Source organism: Lethenteron reissneri, chromosome 60 (genome assembly GCF_015708825.2).
Source record: "Lethenteron reissneri isolate LAM-NWPU_2019-01 chromosome 60, ASM1570882v1, whole genome shotgun sequence".
NCBI classification, from domain to species: Eukaryota; Metazoa; Chordata; class Hyperoartia; order Petromyzontiformes; family Petromyzontidae; genus Lethenteron; species Lethenteron reissneri.
Window position 1 is genome coordinate 2,232,827 of NC_083838.1, and position 23,211 is coordinate 2,256,037.

The 23,211-nt window shown below is 53.4% G+C and overlaps 1 protein-coding gene across 1 annotated transcript; it reads left to right on the forward strand.

Annotated features, from left to right (window-relative positions):
• Positions 1-847: 847 nt before the first annotated feature.
• LOC133357837 (cadherin-4-like) lies at positions 848-22,658 on the forward strand. The gene is made up of 6 exons (XM_061575979.1): positions 848-1,412; positions 12,967-13,062; positions 14,610-14,762; positions 21,590-21,734; positions 22,222-22,382; positions 22,650-22,658. The coding sequence occupies exons 1-6, from the start codon at positions 1,284-1,286 to the stop codon at positions 22,656-22,658; spliced, it is 693 nt and encodes a 230-aa protein (XP_061431963.1). The 5' UTR covers positions 848-1,283.
• Positions 22,659-23,211: the final 553 nt, after the last annotated feature.

A 23,211-nucleotide genomic window follows, 5' to 3' on the forward strand; every position in this document is an offset into this window, starting at 1 on the left:
ACCCATACACTCACACAGAGACCCATAACGAGGAGATCCATATACTCACACAGAGACACATAGACTCACACAGAGTGACAGACACACAGAGAGACATAGACTCACGAAAAAACACATAGATTAATACAGAGAGACATAGACTCACACAGGGACCCATAGACTCACACGGAGACTCACAGAGTCACACAGTCACATAGACTCACATCGAGACCCACAGACTCACACAGAGACTCACACAGTCACATAGATTCACATTGAGACTCACAGACTATCACAGAGACCCCATAAACTCATACAGATATGCATAGATTTATGCAGACACCCGTACACTCACACAGAGACCCATAACGAGGAGACCCATAGACTCACACAGAGTGACAGACACACAGAGAGACATAGACTCACGCAAAAACACATAGATTAATACAGAGAGAGATAGACTCACACAGAGTGACAGACACACAGAGAGACATAGACTCACGCAAAAACACATAGATTAATACAGAGAAACATAGACTCACACAGAGTGACAGACACACAGAGAGACATAGACTCACGCAAAAACACATAGATTAATACAGAGAGACTTAGACTCACACAGAGACCAATAGGCGGGAGGGAAAACGGCAACTGCAGGAGCGGAGGTTGGGGGGGGGGGTCTGGGAAGCTTGAAGAACAAGATGCGTTAAGAGAAGCAACAACATAACACAGTTATGGCTTTACCTGGTTAATAACATCCTTCCAATGACTGCTCACTCACTCTCTCGTGATGGCGTGGCCTCGTCATCCACAGATGGGGTGTGTGGGGGGAGGGGTGGGGGTGCAAGATACCTGAGCCACACCTGAAGAGGCCACACCTGAGTCTGACCGCAGAGAGAGAGGAGGAGGAACACACAAACACCACTGCGGGCAGACTCAAGTGGGATTATCGGTCGCGTTTTCTCGCCTTTGTCTCGCGCAAGGGGACACGCGGACACACGTTGAGACACAGTCACACGGAGACACGGTCAGAGACACACACGCAGACGGACACACACAGACGGGGACACACACAGAGACACGTAGACGCACACACACACACACACGGTCTCACATACAGAGACACGATCTAACACACACACAGACGGACACACACACAGAGACACGTAGACGGACACACACACAGAGACACGGTCTCACACACAGAGACACGGTCTCACACACAGAGACACGTAGACGCACACACACACAGAGACGAACGCGAGGCTTCCTACGCAACGCCACCTCGTCCGTGAGACTCCACCATGGCTGCTGCTGCTGGTGGTGGTGGTGTTCGTGGTAGTTCTCGAGGATGGAGCTACGGCACCGTCATCATGTGCGCCTCTGTCTGGGTGGCGTTGGTGTTCGCGTCCTGCGCGGCAGATGCGGTGCAGGTGGGTGGTGGTGGTGGGCGGTGGTTAGTGGTGGTGGTGGTTGTGGTTGTGATGAGCATAGTGTGATGGTGGTGGTGATGGTGTGGTAGTGATGATGATTGTAATGATAATAATGTGGTGGTTATGACAGTGTACGCATGTTGAACTATAGTAGATGATGATGATGATGATCGTGGTGATGTGGTGGTGGTAGTGATGATGATGGTGGTGGTAGTGATGATCATGATGATAATTCTAATAATGTGGTGGTTATTATATTGCATGTATGTTGAACTATAGTAGATGATGATCGTGGTGATGTGTTGGTCGTGTTGATGATGGTGGTAGTGATGATGATGGTGGTGGTAGTGATGATGATGATGGTAATGATAATGATGTGGTGGTTATGATAGTGTATGTATGTTGAACTATAGTAGATGATGATGATGGTGTAGTTGGTGGTGATGATGGTGTTAGTGATGATGGCGGTGGTAGTGATGATGATGGTGGTAGTGATGTTGATGGTGGTAATGATAATAATGTGGTGGTTATGATAGTGTATGTTGATGATGATGATGGTGTAGTTGGTGGTGATGATGATGGTGGATGTGATGATGTTGTGGCGATGACGAGGCCTACTGTAGATGATGATGATGACCCGGGCGATGTTGACTGCTCTAAGCGTGGTGGTGATTGTGGCCAGGGCCCTATCACCAAATAGGTCACAGGAGCATAGGCACCGTGCCTCGGGCCTACGAATGAATGCATCACCCGACATTCAGTCATTCTGTCGCAACGTTGAATGCGTTATCGATGATAACGAACGGGAGACACTTTTAAAGCTTCGTCATCCGATATGATGATCATTGTAACCAAAAAAAAAATATTTTCTTGTTGTTGTTTTCGTTTATCGGCTCTCAATACATCTCGAAATGAAATCCGCTTTGTACACGGCACAGAGCAATGGTGACAAGGGGCAGTGGTGGTTACAAGGGGCAGTGGTGGTGACAAGGGGCAGTGGTGGTGACATGGGGCAGTGGTGGTCACGTGGGGCAGTGGAGGTGACATGGGGCAGTGGAGGTGACATGGGCAGTGGAGGTGACATGGGGCAGTGGAGGTGACATGGGGCAGTGGTGGTGACATGGGGCAGTGGAGGTGACATGGGGCAGTGGAGGTGACATGGGGCAGTGGTGGTGACATGGGCAGTTGAGGTCACGTGGGGCAGTGGAGGTGACATGGGGCAGTGGAGGTGACATGGGGCAGTGGAGGTGACATGGGCAGTGGAGGTGACATGGGGCAGTGGAGGTGACATGGGCAGTGGAGGTCACGTGGGGCAGTGGAGGTGACATGGGGCAGTGGAGGTGACATGGGGCAGTGGAGGTGACATGGGGCAGTGGAGGTGACATGGGCAGTGGAGGTGGCATGGGCAGTGCAGGTGACATGGGCAGTGGAGGTGACATGGGCAGTGGAGGTGACATGGGCAGTGGAGGTCACGTGGGGCAGTGGAGGTGACTGACATGGGCAGTGGAGGTGACATGGGGCAGTGGAGGTGACATGGGCAGTGGAGGTCACGTGGGGCAGTGGAGGTGACATGGGGCAGTAGAGGTGACGTGGGGCAGTGGAGGTGACATGGGGCAGTGGAGGTGACATGGGGCAGTGGAGGTGACATGGGGCAGTGGTGGTCACGTGGGGCAGTGGAGGTGACATGGGGCAGTGGAGGTGACATGGGGCAGTGGAGGTGACATGGGCAGTGGTGGTGACATGGGGCAGTGGAGGTGACATGGGGCAGTGGAGGTGACATGGGGCAGTGGAGGTGACATGGGCAGTGGAGGTCACGTGGGGCAGTGGAGGTGACATGGGGCAGTGGAGGTGACGTGGGGCAGTGGAGGTGACATGGGGCAGTGGAGGTGACATGGGGCAGTGGAGGTGACATGGGGCAGTGGAGGTGACATGGGGCAGTGGAGGTGACATGGGGCAGTGGAGGTGACATGGGCAGTGGAGGTGACATGGGGCAGTGGAGGTGACATGGGGCAGTGGTGGTGACATGGGGCAGTGGAGGTGACATGGGGCAGTGGAGGTGACATGGGGCAGTGGTGGTGACATGGGCAGTGGAGGTCACGTGGGGCAGTGGAGGTGACATGGGGCAGTGGAGGTGACATGGGGCAGTGGAGGTGACATGGGCAGTGGAGGTGACATGGGGCAGTGGAGGTGACATGGGCAGTGGAGGTCACGTGGGGCAGTGGAGGTGACATGGGGCAGTGGAGGTGACATGGGGCAGTGGAGGTGACATGGGGCAGTGGAGGTGACATGGGCAGTGGAGGTGACATGGGCAGTGCAGGTGACATGGGCAGTGGAGGTGACATGGGCAGTGGAGGTGACATGGGCAGTGGAGGTCACGTGGGGCAGTGGAGGTCACGTGGGGCAGTGGAGGTGACATGGGGCAGTGGAGGTGACATGGGCAGTGGAGGTGACATGGGGCAGTGGAGGTGACATGGGCAGTGGAGGTCACGTGGGGCAGTGGAGGTGACATGGGGCAGTGGAGGTGACGTGGGGCAGTGGAGGTGACATGGGGCAGTGGAGGTGACATGGGGCAGTGAAGGTGACATGGGGCAGTGGTGGTCACGTGGGGCAGTGGAGGTGACATGGGGCAGTGGAGGTGACGTGGGGCAGTGGAGGTGACATGGGGCAGTGGAGGTGACATGGGGCAGTGGAGGTGACATGGGGCAGTGGAGGTGACATGGGGCAAAACAACCCCCTACCTCCTCGCGGTGCCGGACGGGCAACACTGTCGTGGACAATTTTATGTGGGGAGGTCCAATGCCCATTGGCCTCTCCCCTCATGGCGTCTGTGACCACCACAGTGGCTAAACGGGGGCTCTGGACGGGTACGAGGGGCTGGTAACCCCTACACCCTCAATTAATTACCACTAAACTACGATATAAACACACAGTACAGACACATAGACAGACACACACACAGTACACACACACACAGTACACACAGACACAGTACACAAAGGCACACACACAGTACACACACACACAGTACACACACAATGCTATTGAATAACGCGTGCATATTCAAGCGCAGTGCTCGCTGCTATCTGGTCGACCCCACTTGCCATGACGCAGCCCATGAATAATGGAACGCCCCTCGCTTGCGTGCGTGATGTGTGTGTGTCGGCTTGTCCCATGCGTGTGTCCCTAATGCCCCGCGATCTTGCGCCAGCCAAGCCGTGGTTACGTCAGCCTTTGTCCGTGTGTGTTATCAGTTTCTCGTTATGCAATCGAAGCAATTACCTGATTTTGCAAATTAAGCGGTAATGCGTGTTGGACTTCTTTCGCACCGTACGTGCGATTCGGAGGTGCGCTGGGAGAGAAGGACAACAATCTAAACACCAAAAGGATTTGTGAAGAAATTCGTTTTCAATCTCGATTCAAAAGTGGCGGTGCTCCCAGTGGCTTGCGAATATCGGGAGGGAAGAGCGTTCCAGATGGCCGCGCGAGCGATGCGGTGACTGTCTTTGTTCGACGGTCAGCCAAAATCTTTAGCCACCCAGCACCCATATTATTGGTTCTTTCGGTAAAGTCACGTAGGTATGATAAAATGAATCGTAATATTTCGATTGCAACACAAACAATCATCATCAGGTGGGAAAACCACAGCAATATTTTTTTTGCTGAAGTGGGAGAGAAATGCCGTGGTAAGAGATTACATAGATAAGAAATGGGGAGGGGCAACGGGGGGGAGAGGGGGGGTAGGGGGAGGGGGGCGCTGCGTGGACGCTGATGATGATTGCTTGTGTTGCAATCAAAACGTCGTCATTTATTTTATTTTCTACCTACGCGACTTTACCGAAAGAACCAGAGTATGGATTCCTGCAGTCACGAAAGCTTCAAATCTAAACAGTGGTAATTGTTGAGAGTGGAGTAGCTCCCAGTGCCTTCCGAATATCGGGAGGGAAGAGCGTTCCAGACGGCCGCGCGAGCGATGCGGTGACCGTGTTTGTTCGACGGTCAGCCAAAATCTTTAGCCACCCAGCACCCATATTATTGGCTCTTTCTGTAAAGTCACGTAGAAGGGAAATAATAAAATAATAAAAAATAAAACAATACAATTCTCACGACGTTTCGATTGCAACACAAGCAATCATCATCAGGTGTGAGAATGAAAATGTAAATTTTTATAATTTTATTATTTCCCTTCTACGCGACTTTACCGAAAGAACCACGAATATGAATCCCTGCAGTCACGAAAGCTTTAAATCGAAATCCACCCCGGCATCTATTCGGCGTCTTTGTGAGCCTCTTCATTCAGTTGGCTTCGTCGTTTGTCGGGCTCATCAGCGTCGCGTGCAGATGCGGCGGCCTCCACTGCATTGGTTGAAACCGGTAAACGCCTCGGCGGTTGATTTGCCCCAACGCCTCCGGTGGGTTTGCCGCACAGACATGTCCAAACCGGTGTTTCTGTCACTTCAAAATCAGCGACCACAGCCCCAGTCATGAATCACATGTCACGCAGAGACACTCACACACTCACGCAGTCACGCAGACACACAGTCACTCAGTCACTCAGTCACACAGTCACACAGTCACTCAGTCACTCAGTCACACAGTCACACAGACACACAGTCACTCAGTCACTCAGTCAATCAGTCACTCAGTCACTCACTCACACAGTCACACAGCCATACAGCCACTCAGTCACACAGTCACACAGCCACACAGACACTCAGTCACATAGTCACTCAGTCACTCAGTCACTCACTCACTCACTCACACAGTCACACAGTCACTCAGTCACACACTCACACACTCAGTCACTCAGTCACACAGTCACACAGTCACTCAGCCACACAGCCACTCAGTCACACAGCCACACAGACACACAGACACTGAGTCACTCAGTCACTCACTCACACAGTCACTCACTCACACAGTCACTCAGTCACTCAGTCACACACTCACACACTCACACAGTCACTCAGTCACACAGTCACTCAGTCACACAGTCACACAGCCACACAGTCACCCAGTCACCCAGTCACTCAGTCACACAGACACACAGACACACAGTCACACAGTCACTCAGCCACACAGCCACACAGCCACTCAGTCAACAGTCACTCAGTCACTCAGTCACACAGTCACACAGTAACACAGACACACATTCACTCAGTCACTCAGTCACACAGTCACACAGTCACTCAGTCACACAGTCACACAGTCACTCAGTCACTCAGTCACTCAGTCACACACTCACACAGCCACTCAGTCACACAGTCACTCAGTCACACAGTCACTCAGTCACTCAGTCACACACTCACACAGTCACACACTCACACACTCACACAGCCACTCAGTCACTCAGTCACACAGTCACTCAGTCACTCAGCCACTCACTCACTCACACAGTCACACAGTCACTCAGTCACACACTCACACACTCAGTCACTCAGTCACACACTCACACACTCAGTCACACAGTCACTCAGCCACACAGCCACTCAGTCACACAGACACACAGACATACAGACACTCAGTCACTCAGTCACTCAGTCACTCAGCCACTCAGTCACACAGTCACTCAGTCACACACTCACACAGTCACACAGTCTCACAGTCACACAGTCACCCAGTCACCCAGTCACACAGTCTCACAGTCACACAGTCACTCAGTCACCCAGTCACACAGTCACTCACTCAGTCACACACTCACACAGCCACTCAGTCACACAGTCACTCAGTCACACAGTCACTCAGTCACTCAGTCACACACTCACACAGTCACACACTCACACACTCACACAGACACACAGTCACACACTCACACACTCACACAGTCTCACAGTCACACAGTCACTCAGTCACACACTCACACACTCACACAGTCACTCAGTCACACACTCACACACTCACACAGTCTCACAGTCACACAGTCACACACTCACACAGTCACTCAGTCACACACTCACACATTCACACAGTCTCACAGTCACACAGTCACACACTCACACAGTCACTCAGTCACACACTCACACATTCACTCAGTCACACACTCACACATTCACACAGTCACTCAGTCACACAGTCTCACAGTCACACACTCACACAGTCTCACAGTCACACAGCCACACACTCACACAGTCACACAGTCACTCAGTCACACACTCACACAGTCACACAGTCTCACAGTCACACAGTCACCCAGTCACCCAGTCACACAGTCTCACAGTCACACAGTCACTCAGTCACCCAGTCACACAGTCACTCACTCAGTCACACACTCACACAGCCACTCAGTCACACAGTCACTCAGTCACACAGTCACTCAGTCACTCAGTCACACACTCACACAGTCACACACTCACACACTCACACAGACACACAGTCACACACTCACACACTCACACAGTCTCACAGTCACACAGTCACTCAGTCACACACTCACACACTCACACAGTCACTCAGTCACACACTCACACACTCACACAGTCTCACAGTCACACAGTCACACACTCACACAGTCACTCAGTCACACACTCACACATTCACACATTCACACAGTCTCACAGTCACACAGTCACACACTCACACAGTCACTCAGTCACACACTCACACATTCACACAGTCACACACTCACACATTCACACAGTCACACAGTCACACAGTCTCACAGTCACACACTCACACAGTCTCACAGTCACACAGCCACACACTCACACAGTCACACAGCCACACAGAGCCCCAGCAACGTGTCAGTGCGTGGCTTTCACTTGACCTATGGGGGGTGGGAGGATGAGAAGTCCGCTGCTTGACATTGAAACTGAAGGCCGTTCAGTAGGCGGGACTGAACTAAACTGAACACCTCCACTTCACGTGAAACGTAACGTTAGTGGTGCTTGCCAGGCGAAAAACCTGAACCCGACACTGTTCCATTTTGTTGATTTTGGTGTCATAGTTCTGCTCCACACTGTACTTGCCATACGCCCTGTGCCCCAGAAATGCACTGCAGTCAGAAAATTAGTAATGTATAAAAACAACTTTTTAAAAAAAACACGCTTTTTAGAAATGTACTAGTAATGGCAGAACTCCACAACTCCAGCAAGTGGCCCCGAAGCTTGCCACAACGTAAGGGACCGTGGCCAATTACAGCCAACGTCAGTTGAGCGTGGACAATTAGAGCCAAGCCGAAACATAACATGTAAAAAAGAATGTTTAAAAATATATATTAATTATTTTATGATAGAATATAGTATTGTCATCAGTATGACACAAGTATACCAAGTTTGCAGTCGATACCACATTGGGAAGTGGGTTAAAACTGAGTTACAAGATTTGAGGATACGACAACAACAACAGACAAGAGTGAGTTAATAGAAAGCGTGTAATAAAAACAAGAGAGTTGCCGATTGGGGGGGGTGGTTGGGGGGGGCTTGCGGGGTTATGGGGGGGGGCTTGGGGGGGCTGCATTGGCCCCTAGGCATGTGGCCCCCTTATTTGACCTCTCTAGAACACACCTTCCCACAATGCATTGTGCCAGCTATAAGTCGCTATACGCAGATTCGTACAGCTCCACAGAGATCCATGACAAGCTATGTATCGCACTCGTTGCACACAACGTGCTTGTCACAGGTGGACCAACAGTACCTCATATTCTTAGGTTGTTTCGGTAAAGTCACGTAGGTAAAAATTTTTAATTAATAACAGTAAAATTAAAATAAAATAAAAATCACGACGTTTCGGAAGCAACACAAGCTTCCGTCTTCAGGTAGAACCGTCACAGCACGATAGCTGTATCAAGTAAATGAGAGATTACAAGAGATATTACCTTGTTATCTCGGCATCTCTTGAGGAAGGCCAGTGTCTCGAGAAGCTGTGACTTCTTGTCTCGTTGTCTGCTAAAAACTCTTAACAGATAGGTGGAATTCCTCCCCGTAGAGGGTATTAATTCTAGATTTCTCTTGTAATCTCTCATTTACTTGATACAGCTATCGTGCTGTGACGGTTCCACCTGAAGACGGAAGCTTGTGTTGCTTCCGAAACGTCGTGATTTTTATTTTATTTTATTTTTATTTGACTTTTATTAATTTTAATTTTTCACCTACGTGACTTTACCGAAAAATCCTAAGAATATGAATCCTGGCAGTCACGAAAGCTTCAAATCTAGAACCAACAGTGCCTCGTCGACCTCGTCACAGAGGATAAACCATCGTCGCGCGAACTTCTCTCGCCCTCGAAGCGGCGGCTTCTGGCTGGCCGTAGAACAAAGGCGGCGGTCACCGCATCGCGTGGCCGTCTGGAACGCTCTCTCTTCCGATATTGGGAAGCCACTGGTGCTGTTGCACTTTTTAAATCATCATCCAGACTGAGAACGTAATTTCTTTCGAACTGCTTTTCGCGTCGAGTTTGTTGCTACCCTTCTCCCCGCACTTCCGATCAGCACGGTTGGCTTTGTACGGCGCGAATGAGGTTCAACAATCAAAAAGCTGTTCTAAATAAATACAGTTTCAATGTAGATGATTTAGATTTAAAAATGCGCAGCTCCAGTGACTAATATCGTGTGTAAACGTCGCCACTGGGGAGATAAAGGCGGCCGGGCGTGACGCTAGCCAGCCACCCCCTCGTGTGCCGTGTCGGCCTTCATAGGTTCTCACTAACAGCACTTGTCCCCAACAGTCTGTTAGGGCTACACGGGGGATCTTTGCCTTTGTACGTTGAACGTCTTTCACAACCTCCGTAGCCAACCGTGCTAATCGGAGGTGCTAATCTTTAATGAACACCTTACGAAGGATGGGCAGCACTGCATACGAGAGGGCGGGTGGGTCGATGGGTGGGCTGCCACCACACCGGGCTGCGTTTCTTTTTAGGCCGAGCCGACCTGTGGGAGTTCCAGATCCTCCTGTACGCAAATTCGGTCGTGATCGGGGGTCGCGGGCGGAATCGAACTCGGGTCCACCGCTGGGGGTTCGTAGCTCAGTTCATCGCGGCGGCCACTCGCGCCACCGCTCCCCGTAAGGTGCCGAGACCTCACGCCACGACATCGCGATGTTGTGTGGCGCGCCGTGAGTGGCCGTGCATGTTTCGGCCTGCTCGGGCCTGCAAAGGGTGGTGGGGTGGGGTAGAGGGTCGGCCGTGATTTTGAATAAAATGTCATTTGGGAGCGCTGTTTCATCAAACGACGTCTGTTGCGTCCGCCTGCCAATTGCGCTGCGGGCGGTCGCGTACGGAGTCGATCGTTCCAACGGTCGTGGCGTTCCCTTCGAGCGCATGGCACGGGGCCATCCGCCAGCCTGTGCCAGCCGGCACCACCCGCCAGCCTGTGCCAGCCGGTGCCGCGGTGACGTCGCGTATCCGACCGCCGCGCGTGTATATCCCGCGCCCCCCCCCCACCGATTTTGGATGAAGGAGCTGCAGCAACTCAAAACGGTCACATCCGCAGCCGGCAACGGGAGTCGTTCCACCACCCGGGAGAGAGCCTCGTGACCCTCCTCCTACGCAAGAGGGTCCTGCTAATTGGAGAGTTCCTGTTTGGCCTATTGCGCTTGAAACGATCCGTTGAAACGTGAGTCGGCACCCTGAAATTAGTCTAAAACAGCTGCAAAAGTCCAGGCCAGAAAAAAATGTTTTTTTTTTGTTGACCAGTGATATGGACGTTGGAGCGATGCGCTGCGCCTGCTCCCGTAGTCGTCGCTCTCGCATCTCCGTCAGCAGCCGCACGAAAGAAGATGAAGACGAAGACTGAAGATGAAGGAAGACACCTGAGCCATTAGCTCAAAGGGGAACGGAGGGGAAGAATTTCAGGCCAGATGGTCCCCCCCCCCCCTACACAACATCTGAAATAAGTCAGCCGGACGGAGTGTTGGCTAGACGGGGACCGATGATGAGAGGGGTGCAAACCCCCCCCCCCACCCTCCGCGGGATAAAACGCAGGACGGACTCGGAGGGCTGGAGGAGAGATACGAGTTCGCTCTTTATCCGCCCCCCCCACGCGTCACTTACGTTTCTCTTTGTGAGTTTCGTCGTACACCCCTTCCTACCCCTCGTCCACCCCCTCGACTTAAATGCTGACACCCTAACCCCCCCCCCCCCCCGGTGGTGTTTGGGGCAGTGGGGCCTGTCACTCCTTGTCTCTCTACCCCCCCCCCCCCGCTTTCCATAACCGGTTCAGCTCATGTTGACGGCGCTCGCGCGACCTGGCACGGCGGTTTAACGGACCCCGCGGATTGCCTCGATAATAATAAAGTGATCATTGGTTTTTTACCCTTCTATCTGGCAACAAAACTGACACCTTTTTTACGAGGAGTCATGTTTGCATAGACCACAATACCTGCAGTCAGTAATGCAAACAAAAAACACATCTCTGATAATAAATGCACTGTCCTTGAAGTTGATTGGTCCACACCCGAGACAGCTTTCCTTAGAGCTTAGTCTCACATGGTGTTGGGCCAGATGACGCCAAAAGGCGCACAACTCAAAGACAATGCACCATCAGAGTATGAGAGCTCGGGGTAAGCATTTACACCATTGGTACCTCATTTTATCATATTTTTTACTGACAAATGAGGTACCAATGGAATAATAAAGTGGCATAGCTCTTCCCAATTTCGTAAGGAAGAGCGTTCCAGACGGCCGCAAGAAGCGCGTCTGAAAGCGCCGCGCGATGCGGTGGCGAATTTGCCGGATCATAGGGTTCCAGCTCGGGTAGCAGTGGTAAGAGAGTGGTGATACTCTTTGGTTCTTTCGGTAAAGTCACGTTGGTATGAAATAAAATGAATCGCGACGTTTCGCTTGCAACACAAGCAATCGTCATCAGGTGGGAAAACCACAGCAATAATTGTTTTTGCTAAAGTGGGAGAGAGATGTCGTGTTAAGAGGTTATATAGGTAAGAAAGGGGGGGAGGGGCAAGGGGGGAGAGAGAGAGGGGGGGGGGGGCTCTGCGTGGACGCTGATGATGATTGCTTGTGTTGCAATCGAAACGTCGTCATTTATTTTATTTTCTACCTACGTGACTTTACCGAAAGAACCAGAGTATGGATTCCTGCAGTCACGAAAGCTTCAAATCTAAACAGTGGTAATAGTTGAGAGTTTTAAGGCTTTGCCACGGAATGGAAATGCAAAGGTTTCTGCGACACCTCATTAAACACGTACTAGTGACGAATTGGCACGTTCTGTTTGCGTGACAACCCTTACTAGTTGGCTGTGTCGGGTGGTAGTGGCGGGTTTAAAACGACACATTTATATATTTACGCGATCTAACCCCTAAAAAACCCTCTTATGGACACCTCATTAGGTCACGCAAGCCGTGCCAGTGAAAGTTTGGGTGAGAACGCTGCGCCAAGTTTGATTCGTGGTCTCGCTGCGCACGAGGAGACAATTGTGAAACGTCACGTTGCGAGTGTTGTCACACGGATCGGTGATTTGCTCGTCGAGGTTTAGGGCCAGCTGACCAGGGATTGGACACAAATAGGGCAAAGGTAACCCCGCGTGGCTTTCGACAGACCGTTGGGGCAAGCGCTTCAGCAACGCCGCAACGTCTAATATCGTCATTGTCGTCGTTTTCTCTCCCAAAAGGCGGATTCCCTCAAAAGAGTGAAGAGGCTTTGGCAGGCGCCGACTCCACAGGCCAAAGAGAACGCCCCGAAACCCTACCCCATCTACGTGACCACGGTGAGGCCACGCAGACACCAGACGGACCTGGCTTCGATGCGAGGCTTTGCGCAGGGATCCCCGTTCCCCGTTCTCGGATTGTATGATGTGCGTGCGTTGAGCTTCTTTCGCGCCGTGCGCAGCCAGCCGTGCTGTGCGAAAGGAGCAGAGGTCGCAACCAGGTACCCGATACCCGTACCCGACTCGATACCCGGCTACCCGTACCCGGCCGGGTACGGGTACCCGTTTGCGACCCTGGTGCGGCCGGGTACGGGTACGGGTAGGCCGTGAGTCACTGGTGAGTAACCGTTTGTCACTCATTTCCCAAGGTCTTGTCTCTTCTCACAATGCAAGGTCCTAGAATCAACCCACCCACGCCGGCAACATGGCTTCATCCCAGAGGTCGAAATCGGGTACCCGATACCCGTACCCTACCCGTGCCCGGCCGGGTACGGGTAGGGTACAGGTACGTACGGGTAAGGGTACCCGTTTGCGACCCTGGTGCGGCCGGGTACGAGTACGGGTAAGGAATCAAAACCCGTTTGCGACCTCTTGAAAGGAGTTAATCGTACGTACGAAGGTACGTGCATGAAGCAGAAAAGCCAGAAATCGTGCCGAAACAGAGCCGCGCGGAGCTGTTGTGTGGGGGGCCACCGTGACAGCGATTGACACCGCGATGGAGAGAGAAATCAGCTGGACCCAAGGGACATTTACAAACTATCAGAATAATCTTGGTCAGACACATTTTTTTTATTTCACCAGTTGAGGCCCACATGTTGATGGCTTTGGCCCAATGCCAGTGACATTTGAGTGGGGGTTTAATGTCCGCTGTCAGCTACTGGAGGAGAGTGGAGACCCCATTGGAGTGAGAGAGAGAGAGAGAAAGCACAAAAACTCCACAGAGAGAGAGAGAGAGAGGCGCCCGTAATCAAGGTGTTTTTCTTTCTGGGTTGCATCGCGTGAATATAAATGCGTCGTTAAACCCACCACCCACCCGACACGGCCAATCGGTAAGGTTTGCCACGTAAACAAAATGCGCAAATTGGTTACCAGTTCAGCACTAACCGGCGCAGTTGTGGGTTTACTGTCGGTGTGCTGAAGTTTACGTGACAAACCTGACTAATTGGGCCGCGCCAGGCTGGTGGCGAGTTTAGCGACCCATTAAAATTAACGCGATCGAACGCAAGAAACAAAAGCCCTCTTTTTACGGATAACATCGGTCGCGAAAGCCTCGCTGCTACGCGTGACACTGAGGCGATTGAACGCAGGCCAGCTTCCAGCTGCGTACGGCACGAGCCACGTCTCGCACACTTGGAGACTTTAACACGGCTCAGGCGAGAAGCGGCGGGGGGGGGGGCTAAGCTGTCAAATAATAGGGGACGGAGGGGGCTCATCCCCTAACAGCCCCCCACCACAACAGAAGCCTTGCAGGGTGGCGGGGGGGGGCAGCAGCTGCTGTGATGCTAACCGCGCGTGTCATTCATCTTGCGTGTACATCGTGCGTGTTCATCGTGCATCTTCATCACATGTCTTCAACCGTGCGTGTTCATCTTCATGTACTCCCCCAGTACGTCTCGGACAAGCTCCAGTTCTATCCGCTCACCTACCGGCTGGAGGGCCCAGGGGCCAGCCAGGACCCCAGAGGTCTTTTCACCATTGACAACGACGGCAAAGTCTGGGTCACCTCCGTCCTTGACCGCGAGAAGCAGTCTCGCTACGCGGTGAGTCTCGCTACGCGGTGGTGAGTCTCGCTACGCGGCGGTGAGTCTCGCTGGGAGGTGGTGAGTCTCGCCGGGAGGCGGTGAGTCTCGCTAGGCGGTGACAGGGAACCTGTTGGGCGAGCCGCGTGCTTGCGTCTCCCACCTGCAGTGGAAGAATTCTCAGAGCGGTCACCATGGCAATTGGGTTGGTTATTATTGGGTGCTGTGGTTACAAAAACGTTTCTCTCGGTGAGCAATTGGCATTTGGCCGGCGACCGTTCGGCCTCGGGCCACTCGCAGCTCCTCCGCGGAGGCGTCGAGAGGAAGTGGAGAGATGGGGGGGGGGCAGTTAACCCCCCAGCCCCCCCCCCAGCGCCCCCCCCCCCCCACAATACGGTACACGAGGGGGTGGGTGGCTGGCACCACGCCTGGCCGCGTTTGTCTCCCCAGTGGCGACGTTTACCGCACACCGCGCCAGGTTACTCGTTTGAGGCTGAGTCGACCTAGGCGAAGCCCAAGACCGGTTCAGATAATCGCCACCGGTGTTGGCCGTGAGCGGGAATCGAACTCGGGCCACCGGGTTCGCAGCGCCACCGCTCCGTACACAGCTTTTGCAGAACAGGGGTAGAAACAGCACGCCAACTCGCAACTTAACAAAAGGCATCGTCAGGGTCTGGGATTGAACCCATGGACTTCCTGCGCACCGGGCGTGGGAGAGATCACGTCTCCTCGCCACCGATGCGAGATGTTAGGGGGTAGGGGTGGACCCCCCGCTGCCCCCCGTTCCGGGAGCAACTTCGTCAACTGCGCTTCAATAACCGAAGCAACTCCCGGTGCGTGGAGTGAAACGTCGGACAATTTTGCCGTTCGGATGGCCGTTGAAACCCTTACAGCCCCTACACGGTAGTGGTGGTGGTGACGGTGGCCACACTCTGCACGTAGGCGTGGCTGATGTGAGCTACTGCGTAGGCAGCAGCAAAGGTTGGTGGATCACGCACAGATGGGTTGCGAAACTCCCTTCTCTTGGGTGGGTGTCAAGGAGGAGCCCTACCCCTGACTCTGCCAGGTAGCAGGCGGTGGTGGTACAGCAGCAGAGTGTGTGGACTCATCGCCATCTGTTGCTTCCATTTGTACGGGGTTGGGAGAGGGGGATAGAGCGTTGCCCCCTCTCGCAAGGCGTGGAGGTTTTCTCTGCGGGGTGCTCCGGTTTCGTCCTCCGCATGTTCAAGTTCAAGTTCATTTATTAGGTATAGCCCTGTGAGCCATTCGCAACCGCAACAAACAAAAAACAAAAACATGAACAAAAAAACATCTTAAAGTGAATATGTGACCGAGTGCAAACAGAATAATAAACGCGACTCGTCGTCGTTAATTGGACGTTGAAATGATCTTACGGACAAACGCCAAAATATGGCAGGGGCAGGACCCTCTTCAAAATAAGTAATATTTAAAAAAAAACTTTTTTTTAAAACACGCTTTTATGAAATGTACTAGTAATGGAAGAACTCCACGACTCCAGGAAGTGGCCCCGAAGCTTGCCATAACGCAAGGGACCGTGGCCAATTACAGCCAACGTCAGTTGACCGTGGACAATTAGACCCAAGCCGAAACATAACATATAAAAAATGTTTAAAAATATACATTTATTATTTTTTATGCTAGAATATAGTATTGTCGTTAGTATCACATAAGTATACGAAGTTTGCAGTCGATACGACATTGGGAATACGGTTGAAATTGAGTTACAATATTTTTGGATATAACACTAGCAATACGTTAAATAAAAGCGTGTAAAAAGTTGTAAAATATATGTTTTGGATTTTTTATGATATAATATAGTATTGTCATCAGTATGACATAGCTATACGAAGTTTGCAGCCGATAGCACATTGCCAAATGTGTAAAAATTGAGTTACAAGAATTAAACCAAAGAATAATTCCTGCAGTCACGAAAGCTCCAAAATTAAGATTGAGTTACAAGATTTATTTTTTGAGGATACGACAGACGAAGCGAGTTAAAAAATAAAAGCGTGTAATCATAAAAATATTAAATAGTCCTGCGACTCGGCAGGGTGGCCCTGCCGCATAGATATCGAAGCAACTGTTGGAACACCACGTGAACACACGGACAACAGCAGCAGCAGCATGATTGTGACACATTGCCCGCAATCATTGATATTTGATTCTTTATTTCGGCTTGGGGAAAACCGGTCGAGCCCGAGGAACCACGCCCCGGCTCACACCCCCACCCACCACCCACCCCCCCACACCCCCCACCCACCACCCCAACCCCCACCCACCACCCACCCCCCCACACCCCCCAACCCCCCACCCACCCACCATCCACCCACCCCGCCGCTCCGAGGCCCCAGGGTCACCGCCCCGCATCGGCCCCCGCCCCCCCCCCACGGCCGGGCGGATTGCAAACGCCGAGGCTGCTGCGGTGTCGGCTGTCAGAGACGGTGGTGGTGGTAGTGGAGGTTGTGGTGGTGGTAGTGGTGGAGGTCGTGGAGGTGGTGGTGGAGATGGTGGAGGTGGTGGTGGAGTGGTGGAGGTGGTGGTGGTGGAGGTGGCGGAGGTGGCGGTAGTGGAGTGGTGGTGGAGGTGGTGGAGGTGGTGGAGGTGGTGGTGGTGGTGGAGTGGAGGAGGTGGCAGTGTGGTGGTGGAGTGGTGGTGGTGGTGGAGGTGGTGGTGGTGGAGGTGGAGTTGGTGGTGGTGGAGCTGCTGGTGGTGGTGGTGGAGTGGCGGAGTGGTGGAGGTAGTGGAGGTGGTGGATGTGGTGGTCGTGGTGGTGGTGGTAGTGTGGTGGAGGTGGTGGTGGAGGTGGTGGAGGTGGTAGTGTGGTGGTGGTGGATGTGGTGGTGGTGGTAGTGTGGTGGTGGTGGATGTGGTGGTAGTGGTAGTGTGGTGTTGGTGGAGGTGGTGGATGTGGTGGTGGTGGTAGTGTGGTGGTGGTGGATGTGGTAGTGGTAGTGTGGTGTGGTGGAGGTGGAGGGGGTGGTAGTGTGGTGGTGGTGGATGTGGTGGTGGTGGTAGTGTGGTGTTGGTGGAGGTGGTGGATGTGGTGGTGGTGGTAGTGTGGTGGTGGTGGATGTGGTAGTGGTAGTGTGGTGTGGTGGAGGTGGAGGGGGTGGTAGTGGTTGTGTGGTGGAGGTGGTGGATGTGGAGGTGGTGGAGGTGGTAGTGTGGAGTGGTGGAGGTGGTGGAGGTGGTGGAGGTGGTGGATGTGGAGGTGGTAGTGTGGTGGAGGTGGTGGATGTGGAGGTGGTAGTGTGGAGTGGTGGAGGTGGTGGAGGTGGTGGAGGTGGTGGATGTGGAGGTGGTAGTGTGGAGTGGTGGAGGTGGTGGTGGATGTGGAGGTGGTAGTGTGGAGTGGTGGAGGTGGTGGAGGTGGTGGATGTGGAGGTGGTAGTGTCGAGTGGTGGAGGTGGTGGATGTGGAGGTGGTAGTGTGGAGTGGTGGAGGTGATGGAGATGGTGGTGGTGGAGGTGGTAGTGTGGTGGAGGTGGTGGAGGTGGTGGATGTGGAGGTGGTAGTGGTGGAGGTGGTGGAGGTGGTGGTGGAGATGGTAGTGGTGGTGGTTGCTACGCTGCGCCACGAACCCGGCAGAGGACCCGAGTTCGATCCCCGCTCACGGCCAACACCAACGCCAGTGTCGATTATCTGAACCGGTTCCTGGGCCTCCCCTAGGTCGACTCAACCTCGAATGAGTAGCTGGCGCGGTGTAAACAACATCACCACTGGGGTGACAAAGGCGGCCGGGCGTGGTGCTGGCCACCCATCCCTCGTTGTGCCCATCCGGCCTTCATAGGCGCTACTCGCTAGCAGCACTTGCCCCATCAGTCTGTTGAGGCTATACGGGGGATCTTTGCCTTTGGTGTCAGTGGTCGTGACGCTTAAAGTTGATAGGTGGGGGGGGGGGGGCTGAGCGTGACGCGCACGGCCCTAGCGCTGGAGTTGAGACTCCAGGCTGTGTGGGTGTGAGTGTGGGGGTGTGGATGGGTGTGGGTGGGTTGGTGTGTGTATGGGGAGCGGTGGTGTAGCGGTCAGCGCGCTGCACTACGAACCTGGCGACCCGGGTTCGATTCCCGCTCACGGCAAACACCAGTGACGATTATCTGAACCGGTCCTGGGCCTCCCCTAGGTCGACTCAGCCTCAAATGAGTACCTGGTGCGGTGTGTAAACATCGCCGCTAGGGAGACAAAGGCGGTCGGGCGTGGTGCTGGCCACCCACCCCCTCGTGTACCGTTCCGGCCTTCATAGGTGCTCGCTAACAGCACTTGCCCCTACAGTCTGTTAAGGCTATTTGGGGGATCTTTGTCTTTGTGTGGGGGGGTGTGGGTGGATGTGGGTGGATGTGGGTGGTTGGTGGGTGGTGTGTGGGTGAGTGTGTGTGGGTGTGGGTGGGTGTGGGTGGGTTGGTGGGTGTGGGTGGGTGGGTGTGGGGGCGTGGGTGGGTGTGGGTGGGGGTGTTGGTGGGTGTGGGGTGTTGGTGGGTGTGGGAGTGTAGGTGTGTGTGAGTGTGTATGTGGGTGTGTGTGTGTGGGTGTATGTGTGTGGGTGTATGTGGTGTGTGTGTGTGTGGGTGGGTTGGTGGGTGTGTGTGGGTGAGTGGGTTGGTGGGTGTGGGAGTGTTGGTGGGTGTGGGAGTGTTGGTGGGTGTGGGAGTGTGGATGGTTGGTGAGTGTGTGTGGGGGTGTGGGTGTGGGTGGGGGTTGTGGGTGTGGGTGGGGGTGTGGGTGTGGGTGTGGTGGGGGGGGGGTGTGTGGGTGGGGTGGGGGTGGGTGTGGTGTGGGTGGGGGTGTGGGTGTGTGGTGTGGGGGGGTGGGTTTGGTGTGTGTGGTGGGGGGGTGTGGGTGGGTTGGTGAGTGTGTGTGGTGGGGTGGGGTGGTGGTGAGTGAGTGTGTTGGGTGGGTGGGTGGGGTGTGTGTGTGTGTGTGGGTGTGGGTGAGGGGTGGTGTGTGTGTGGGTGGGTGTGGGTGGGTGGTGAGTGTGTGGGTGGGTGTGGGTGGGTTGGTGAGTGTGTGTGGGTGGTGGGTGGGTTGTGGGTGGGTTGGTGGGTGTGGGTGAGTGGGTGAGTGTGTGTGTGTGGGTGGGGGAGTGGGGGCGTGGGTGGGGTGTGTGTGTGTGGGGGGGGGGTGTGTGTGGGTGGGTGGGTGTGTGTGTGTGTGGGGGGGGTGGGTGGATGTGGGTGGGTGTGGATATGTGTGGGTGGGTGTGGATATGTGTGGGGTGTGACACTGCCTCCCACCCTCTTTGAGTGAAGGCTGCAACTGATTAAATCCACGGTTTCCAACCGTTTACGGAGAGCCACCGCCCATTCATCATCAACCCACACCTCTGCCACCCCAACACGCGTGCTCCGTGTGTGTTTTGCGCCACTCACGGAGGTCACCACTGGGGCAGATTACCGCCACAGCTCCGTCGTGTTGGGCGCCGCGATGGCTAGGAGATGTTAACTCCCTCGCCTGGTATGCAGGAGGTTCATGGGTTCGATCCCGTCCCTGACGCCTGTACGCATGTACTGCATGTTGAACTTCTTTCGCACCGTACGTAGCCAACCATGCGAATCGGACGTGCTGGGGGAAGAGCTGCAAGCTATTCGGAGTTTGCGTGTCTCTCTCCCCGTGGTCGCGTGGATTTTTTTCCGCGTCCTGCTGTTTTTCCCTCCCCATTTAGAAGTGTGCTTTGAGAGTTTGTGGCTGTTGTACATTTCCACGTGATAAGTCACTTGAGCTTTTAATTTGTGGCGAGTTCGCTTCTGAAAAATTAACCCGTAATAACTAAGTTTTTCACTATAAATCCTTTATATGCGTGGCGGCTAGAGTCCTCTCGTCCTCTGGCTTGAGATGGCTGCCACCTATTGGTCAGATGATTGCCTGCCACCATTAAGCAATTGGTAATTAAATATAATTTATTTTTTCCTAAAAAGTGTAAAATTTAGGAAAAGCAATTGTCACGCACAACGAGTATGTGTGCAAAATGTCAGCTCGATTGGATCACGGGAAGTGGGTTAAAAAACGACCGAAAGATTTGCACGGTCGTAAGCGCGCAAGCAAGCAAGTGAACTTAATATAAAGGATTTAAAAAGAAAAGGCCATATAGCTCAGTGGGCTTTGCCTCGGAAAATACAAAGTTTTAGTTTAATAGTTTTAACGAATTGGCTCGTCGTGTAGAAATTTACAGCTGCCAGTTATTCGATTGGCATCTCACCCACAGCAGCAGCAGCAGCATCGCCCCCCTCTACTGTGAAAACGGGACAGGACCCTCCTGTAAACGAGTCTTGAGATTCGGGGAGGCTTTCCTGGCTAAACGAGTAAAATCACTAGAATAATACTGTAGCAGTAGCAGTAATAATAAACTCTAAACTCTTTTTCATTTTACGAGGAAAGGCCCACTGTGCGACACGTCTCTTTTTCAGAAGCGACCTGGCCACAAATGATAACTCGACGAAGTGGCTTATCACGTGGAAATGTACAGCAGCTAAACACTCTAAACGCGCGACGTTGATTCTAAATGTGGAAGTAAAAACCGGAGGACCCGGAGAAAAATCCACGCGATCAACACAGGGAGAGAGCTCCAAATATACAGCAGGCGTCAGGGTCGGGATGGAACACACGAACCCAAGACCTGCTGTATACCAGGCGAGGTAGTTAACATCTCGCCACTGTAGCGAGATGTAAGTTGAATTTATTTTGCAGCGTGCGTAGCCGACCGTGCTAAGCGGAGACATTAAACACCGCTACCCCCCCCCTCACCCCCTATCATCCCCAACCCCCCCCCGCCTGCCCCCTTCCCATCGTCCATCCCGGCGACCCTCCGGGACCCCCCCCCCCTTCCTCCGCAGATGACGGTGCACGCGATGGATCGCTCCATGACCGATGTGGAGGAACCGGCTAACCTGGTGGTGGACGTTGAGGACGAGAACGACTGCCCCCCTATCTTCGTCCTGTCGTCCCTGAGTGGCACCGTCGACGAAATGAGCCCCGCGGGTGAGGCCTCGGACGCGGGGGGGGGGGGGGGCGGGGGGCTTGGGGGGGTCACGGGCAGATGTCGGGGGGGGGGGGGGATTACGTGATTATGTAACTGGTTCGGCAATCACGTGGATGTTTTGTAGGTCACGTGACGGGTTCAGGGGTCACGTGTAGAGATCGTAGGTCACGTGACTGGTTCGGGATCCACGTGTAGGGATCGTAGGTCACGTGACTCGTTCGGGGGTCATTGTCATATACATGATGGTGATGGTGACGATGATATGATGATGGTGACATGATGATGATATTCATGACGATCGCGATGCTGATGGTGGCAATGTTGCTCTTCACGATGAGACATGCATGATGATTTATGGATGTTGAACGTCTTTCGCGCCGCACGTAGCCAACCGTGCTAATCGGAGGCGCGTGCTGATGATGGCGATGCCGATGTCTAATGATTATATTCTCGTTGATGATGGTGACGACGGCGGCGGCGGTGCAGGCACATTCGTGATGCGTCTGAACGCGACGGACGCGGACGACCCCAACACGCTGAACGCGATGGTTGTGTACTCCATCGAGTCCCAACCGCCGGGAAACCCATTCCTCGTGAACGCCCAAACGGGGGTGGTCACTACTCAGTTGGCCAACCTGGACCGAGAGGTGAGAGGCTCCGCTGCCGCCGTCGTCGTCGTCGTTGTCGTAGTCGTCTTCATCGTCATGATCATCTTCACAATCGTCATCATCGTCGTCATGGTCATCATCATTATCTCATGGTCATCGTCATCATCATAGTCATCATCATCACCACCATCGTCATCATCATCGTCGCCATCGTCATGAGCTAGGAGAGAAAGGTTGCCTTTCTGGAAGACGCGTGAAGATATCACGCCTGTCAACCCAGACGCTTCACCCCGTACTCTTGTACAGGGAAATTGAGTTTTTCAGGTCCCTACGGCGTACAGCCGTTTCAATACGGGCACAAAAATAAATAACGCCTGTTTGTGTTTCTCCCTTGTGAGGGGACTTTGTAGGCTGAACGTTGAGATTTTTAAGGGGCACGGGTGACCAATACGGTCGGCTATGAAGTCATCACAACTATCAACGCTTTATCGCTCATCGGATTCCTCCTGTACGAACACAAACTCTTGATTGGGAATCGTTCACATGCGTGCAGGCCGAGCGAGTAGACCAGGGGTGGGGAACGTCCGGTCCGCGGGCTGTATAAGGCCCGCAAAATCATTTAGTGTGGCCCTGCCAAGGCAACCGCAGGCGGGACTCGAAATTCAATAAATCTAGGAGCAAACCTGGAAAAGCAGTTGCGAGTAGCAGCAACATCATCAATACCAGCTAACATCATCACACGCCTCGCCAAAGAGAAGCAGTTCCAGCCATCGCATTAGGGGTTGAGTTAATTAAATGTTTGACCAAAGTTAACAGGCAAATTTTTAAGTTGATAATTTTGTATGGCCCGCAAATGATGTTGTAAATA

What these genes read in the sequence shown, in the direction of transcription:
- LOC133357837 (XM_061575979.1), top strand. Translation starts at nt 1,284, where the DNA reads ATGGCTGCTGCTGCTGGTGGTGGTGGTGTTCGTGGTAGTTCTCGAGGA. An exon ending in AGAAGCAGTCTCGCTACGCG is followed by an intron (nt 14,763 to 21,589) that starts GTGAGTCTCGCT and finishes CTTCCTCCGCAG; the next exon opens with ATGACGGTGCACGCGATGGA. An exon ending in CGACGAAATGAGCCCCGCGG is followed by an intron (nt 21,735 to 22,221) that starts GTGAGGCCTCGG and finishes GCGGCGGTGCAG; the next exon opens with GCACATTCGTGATGCGTCTG.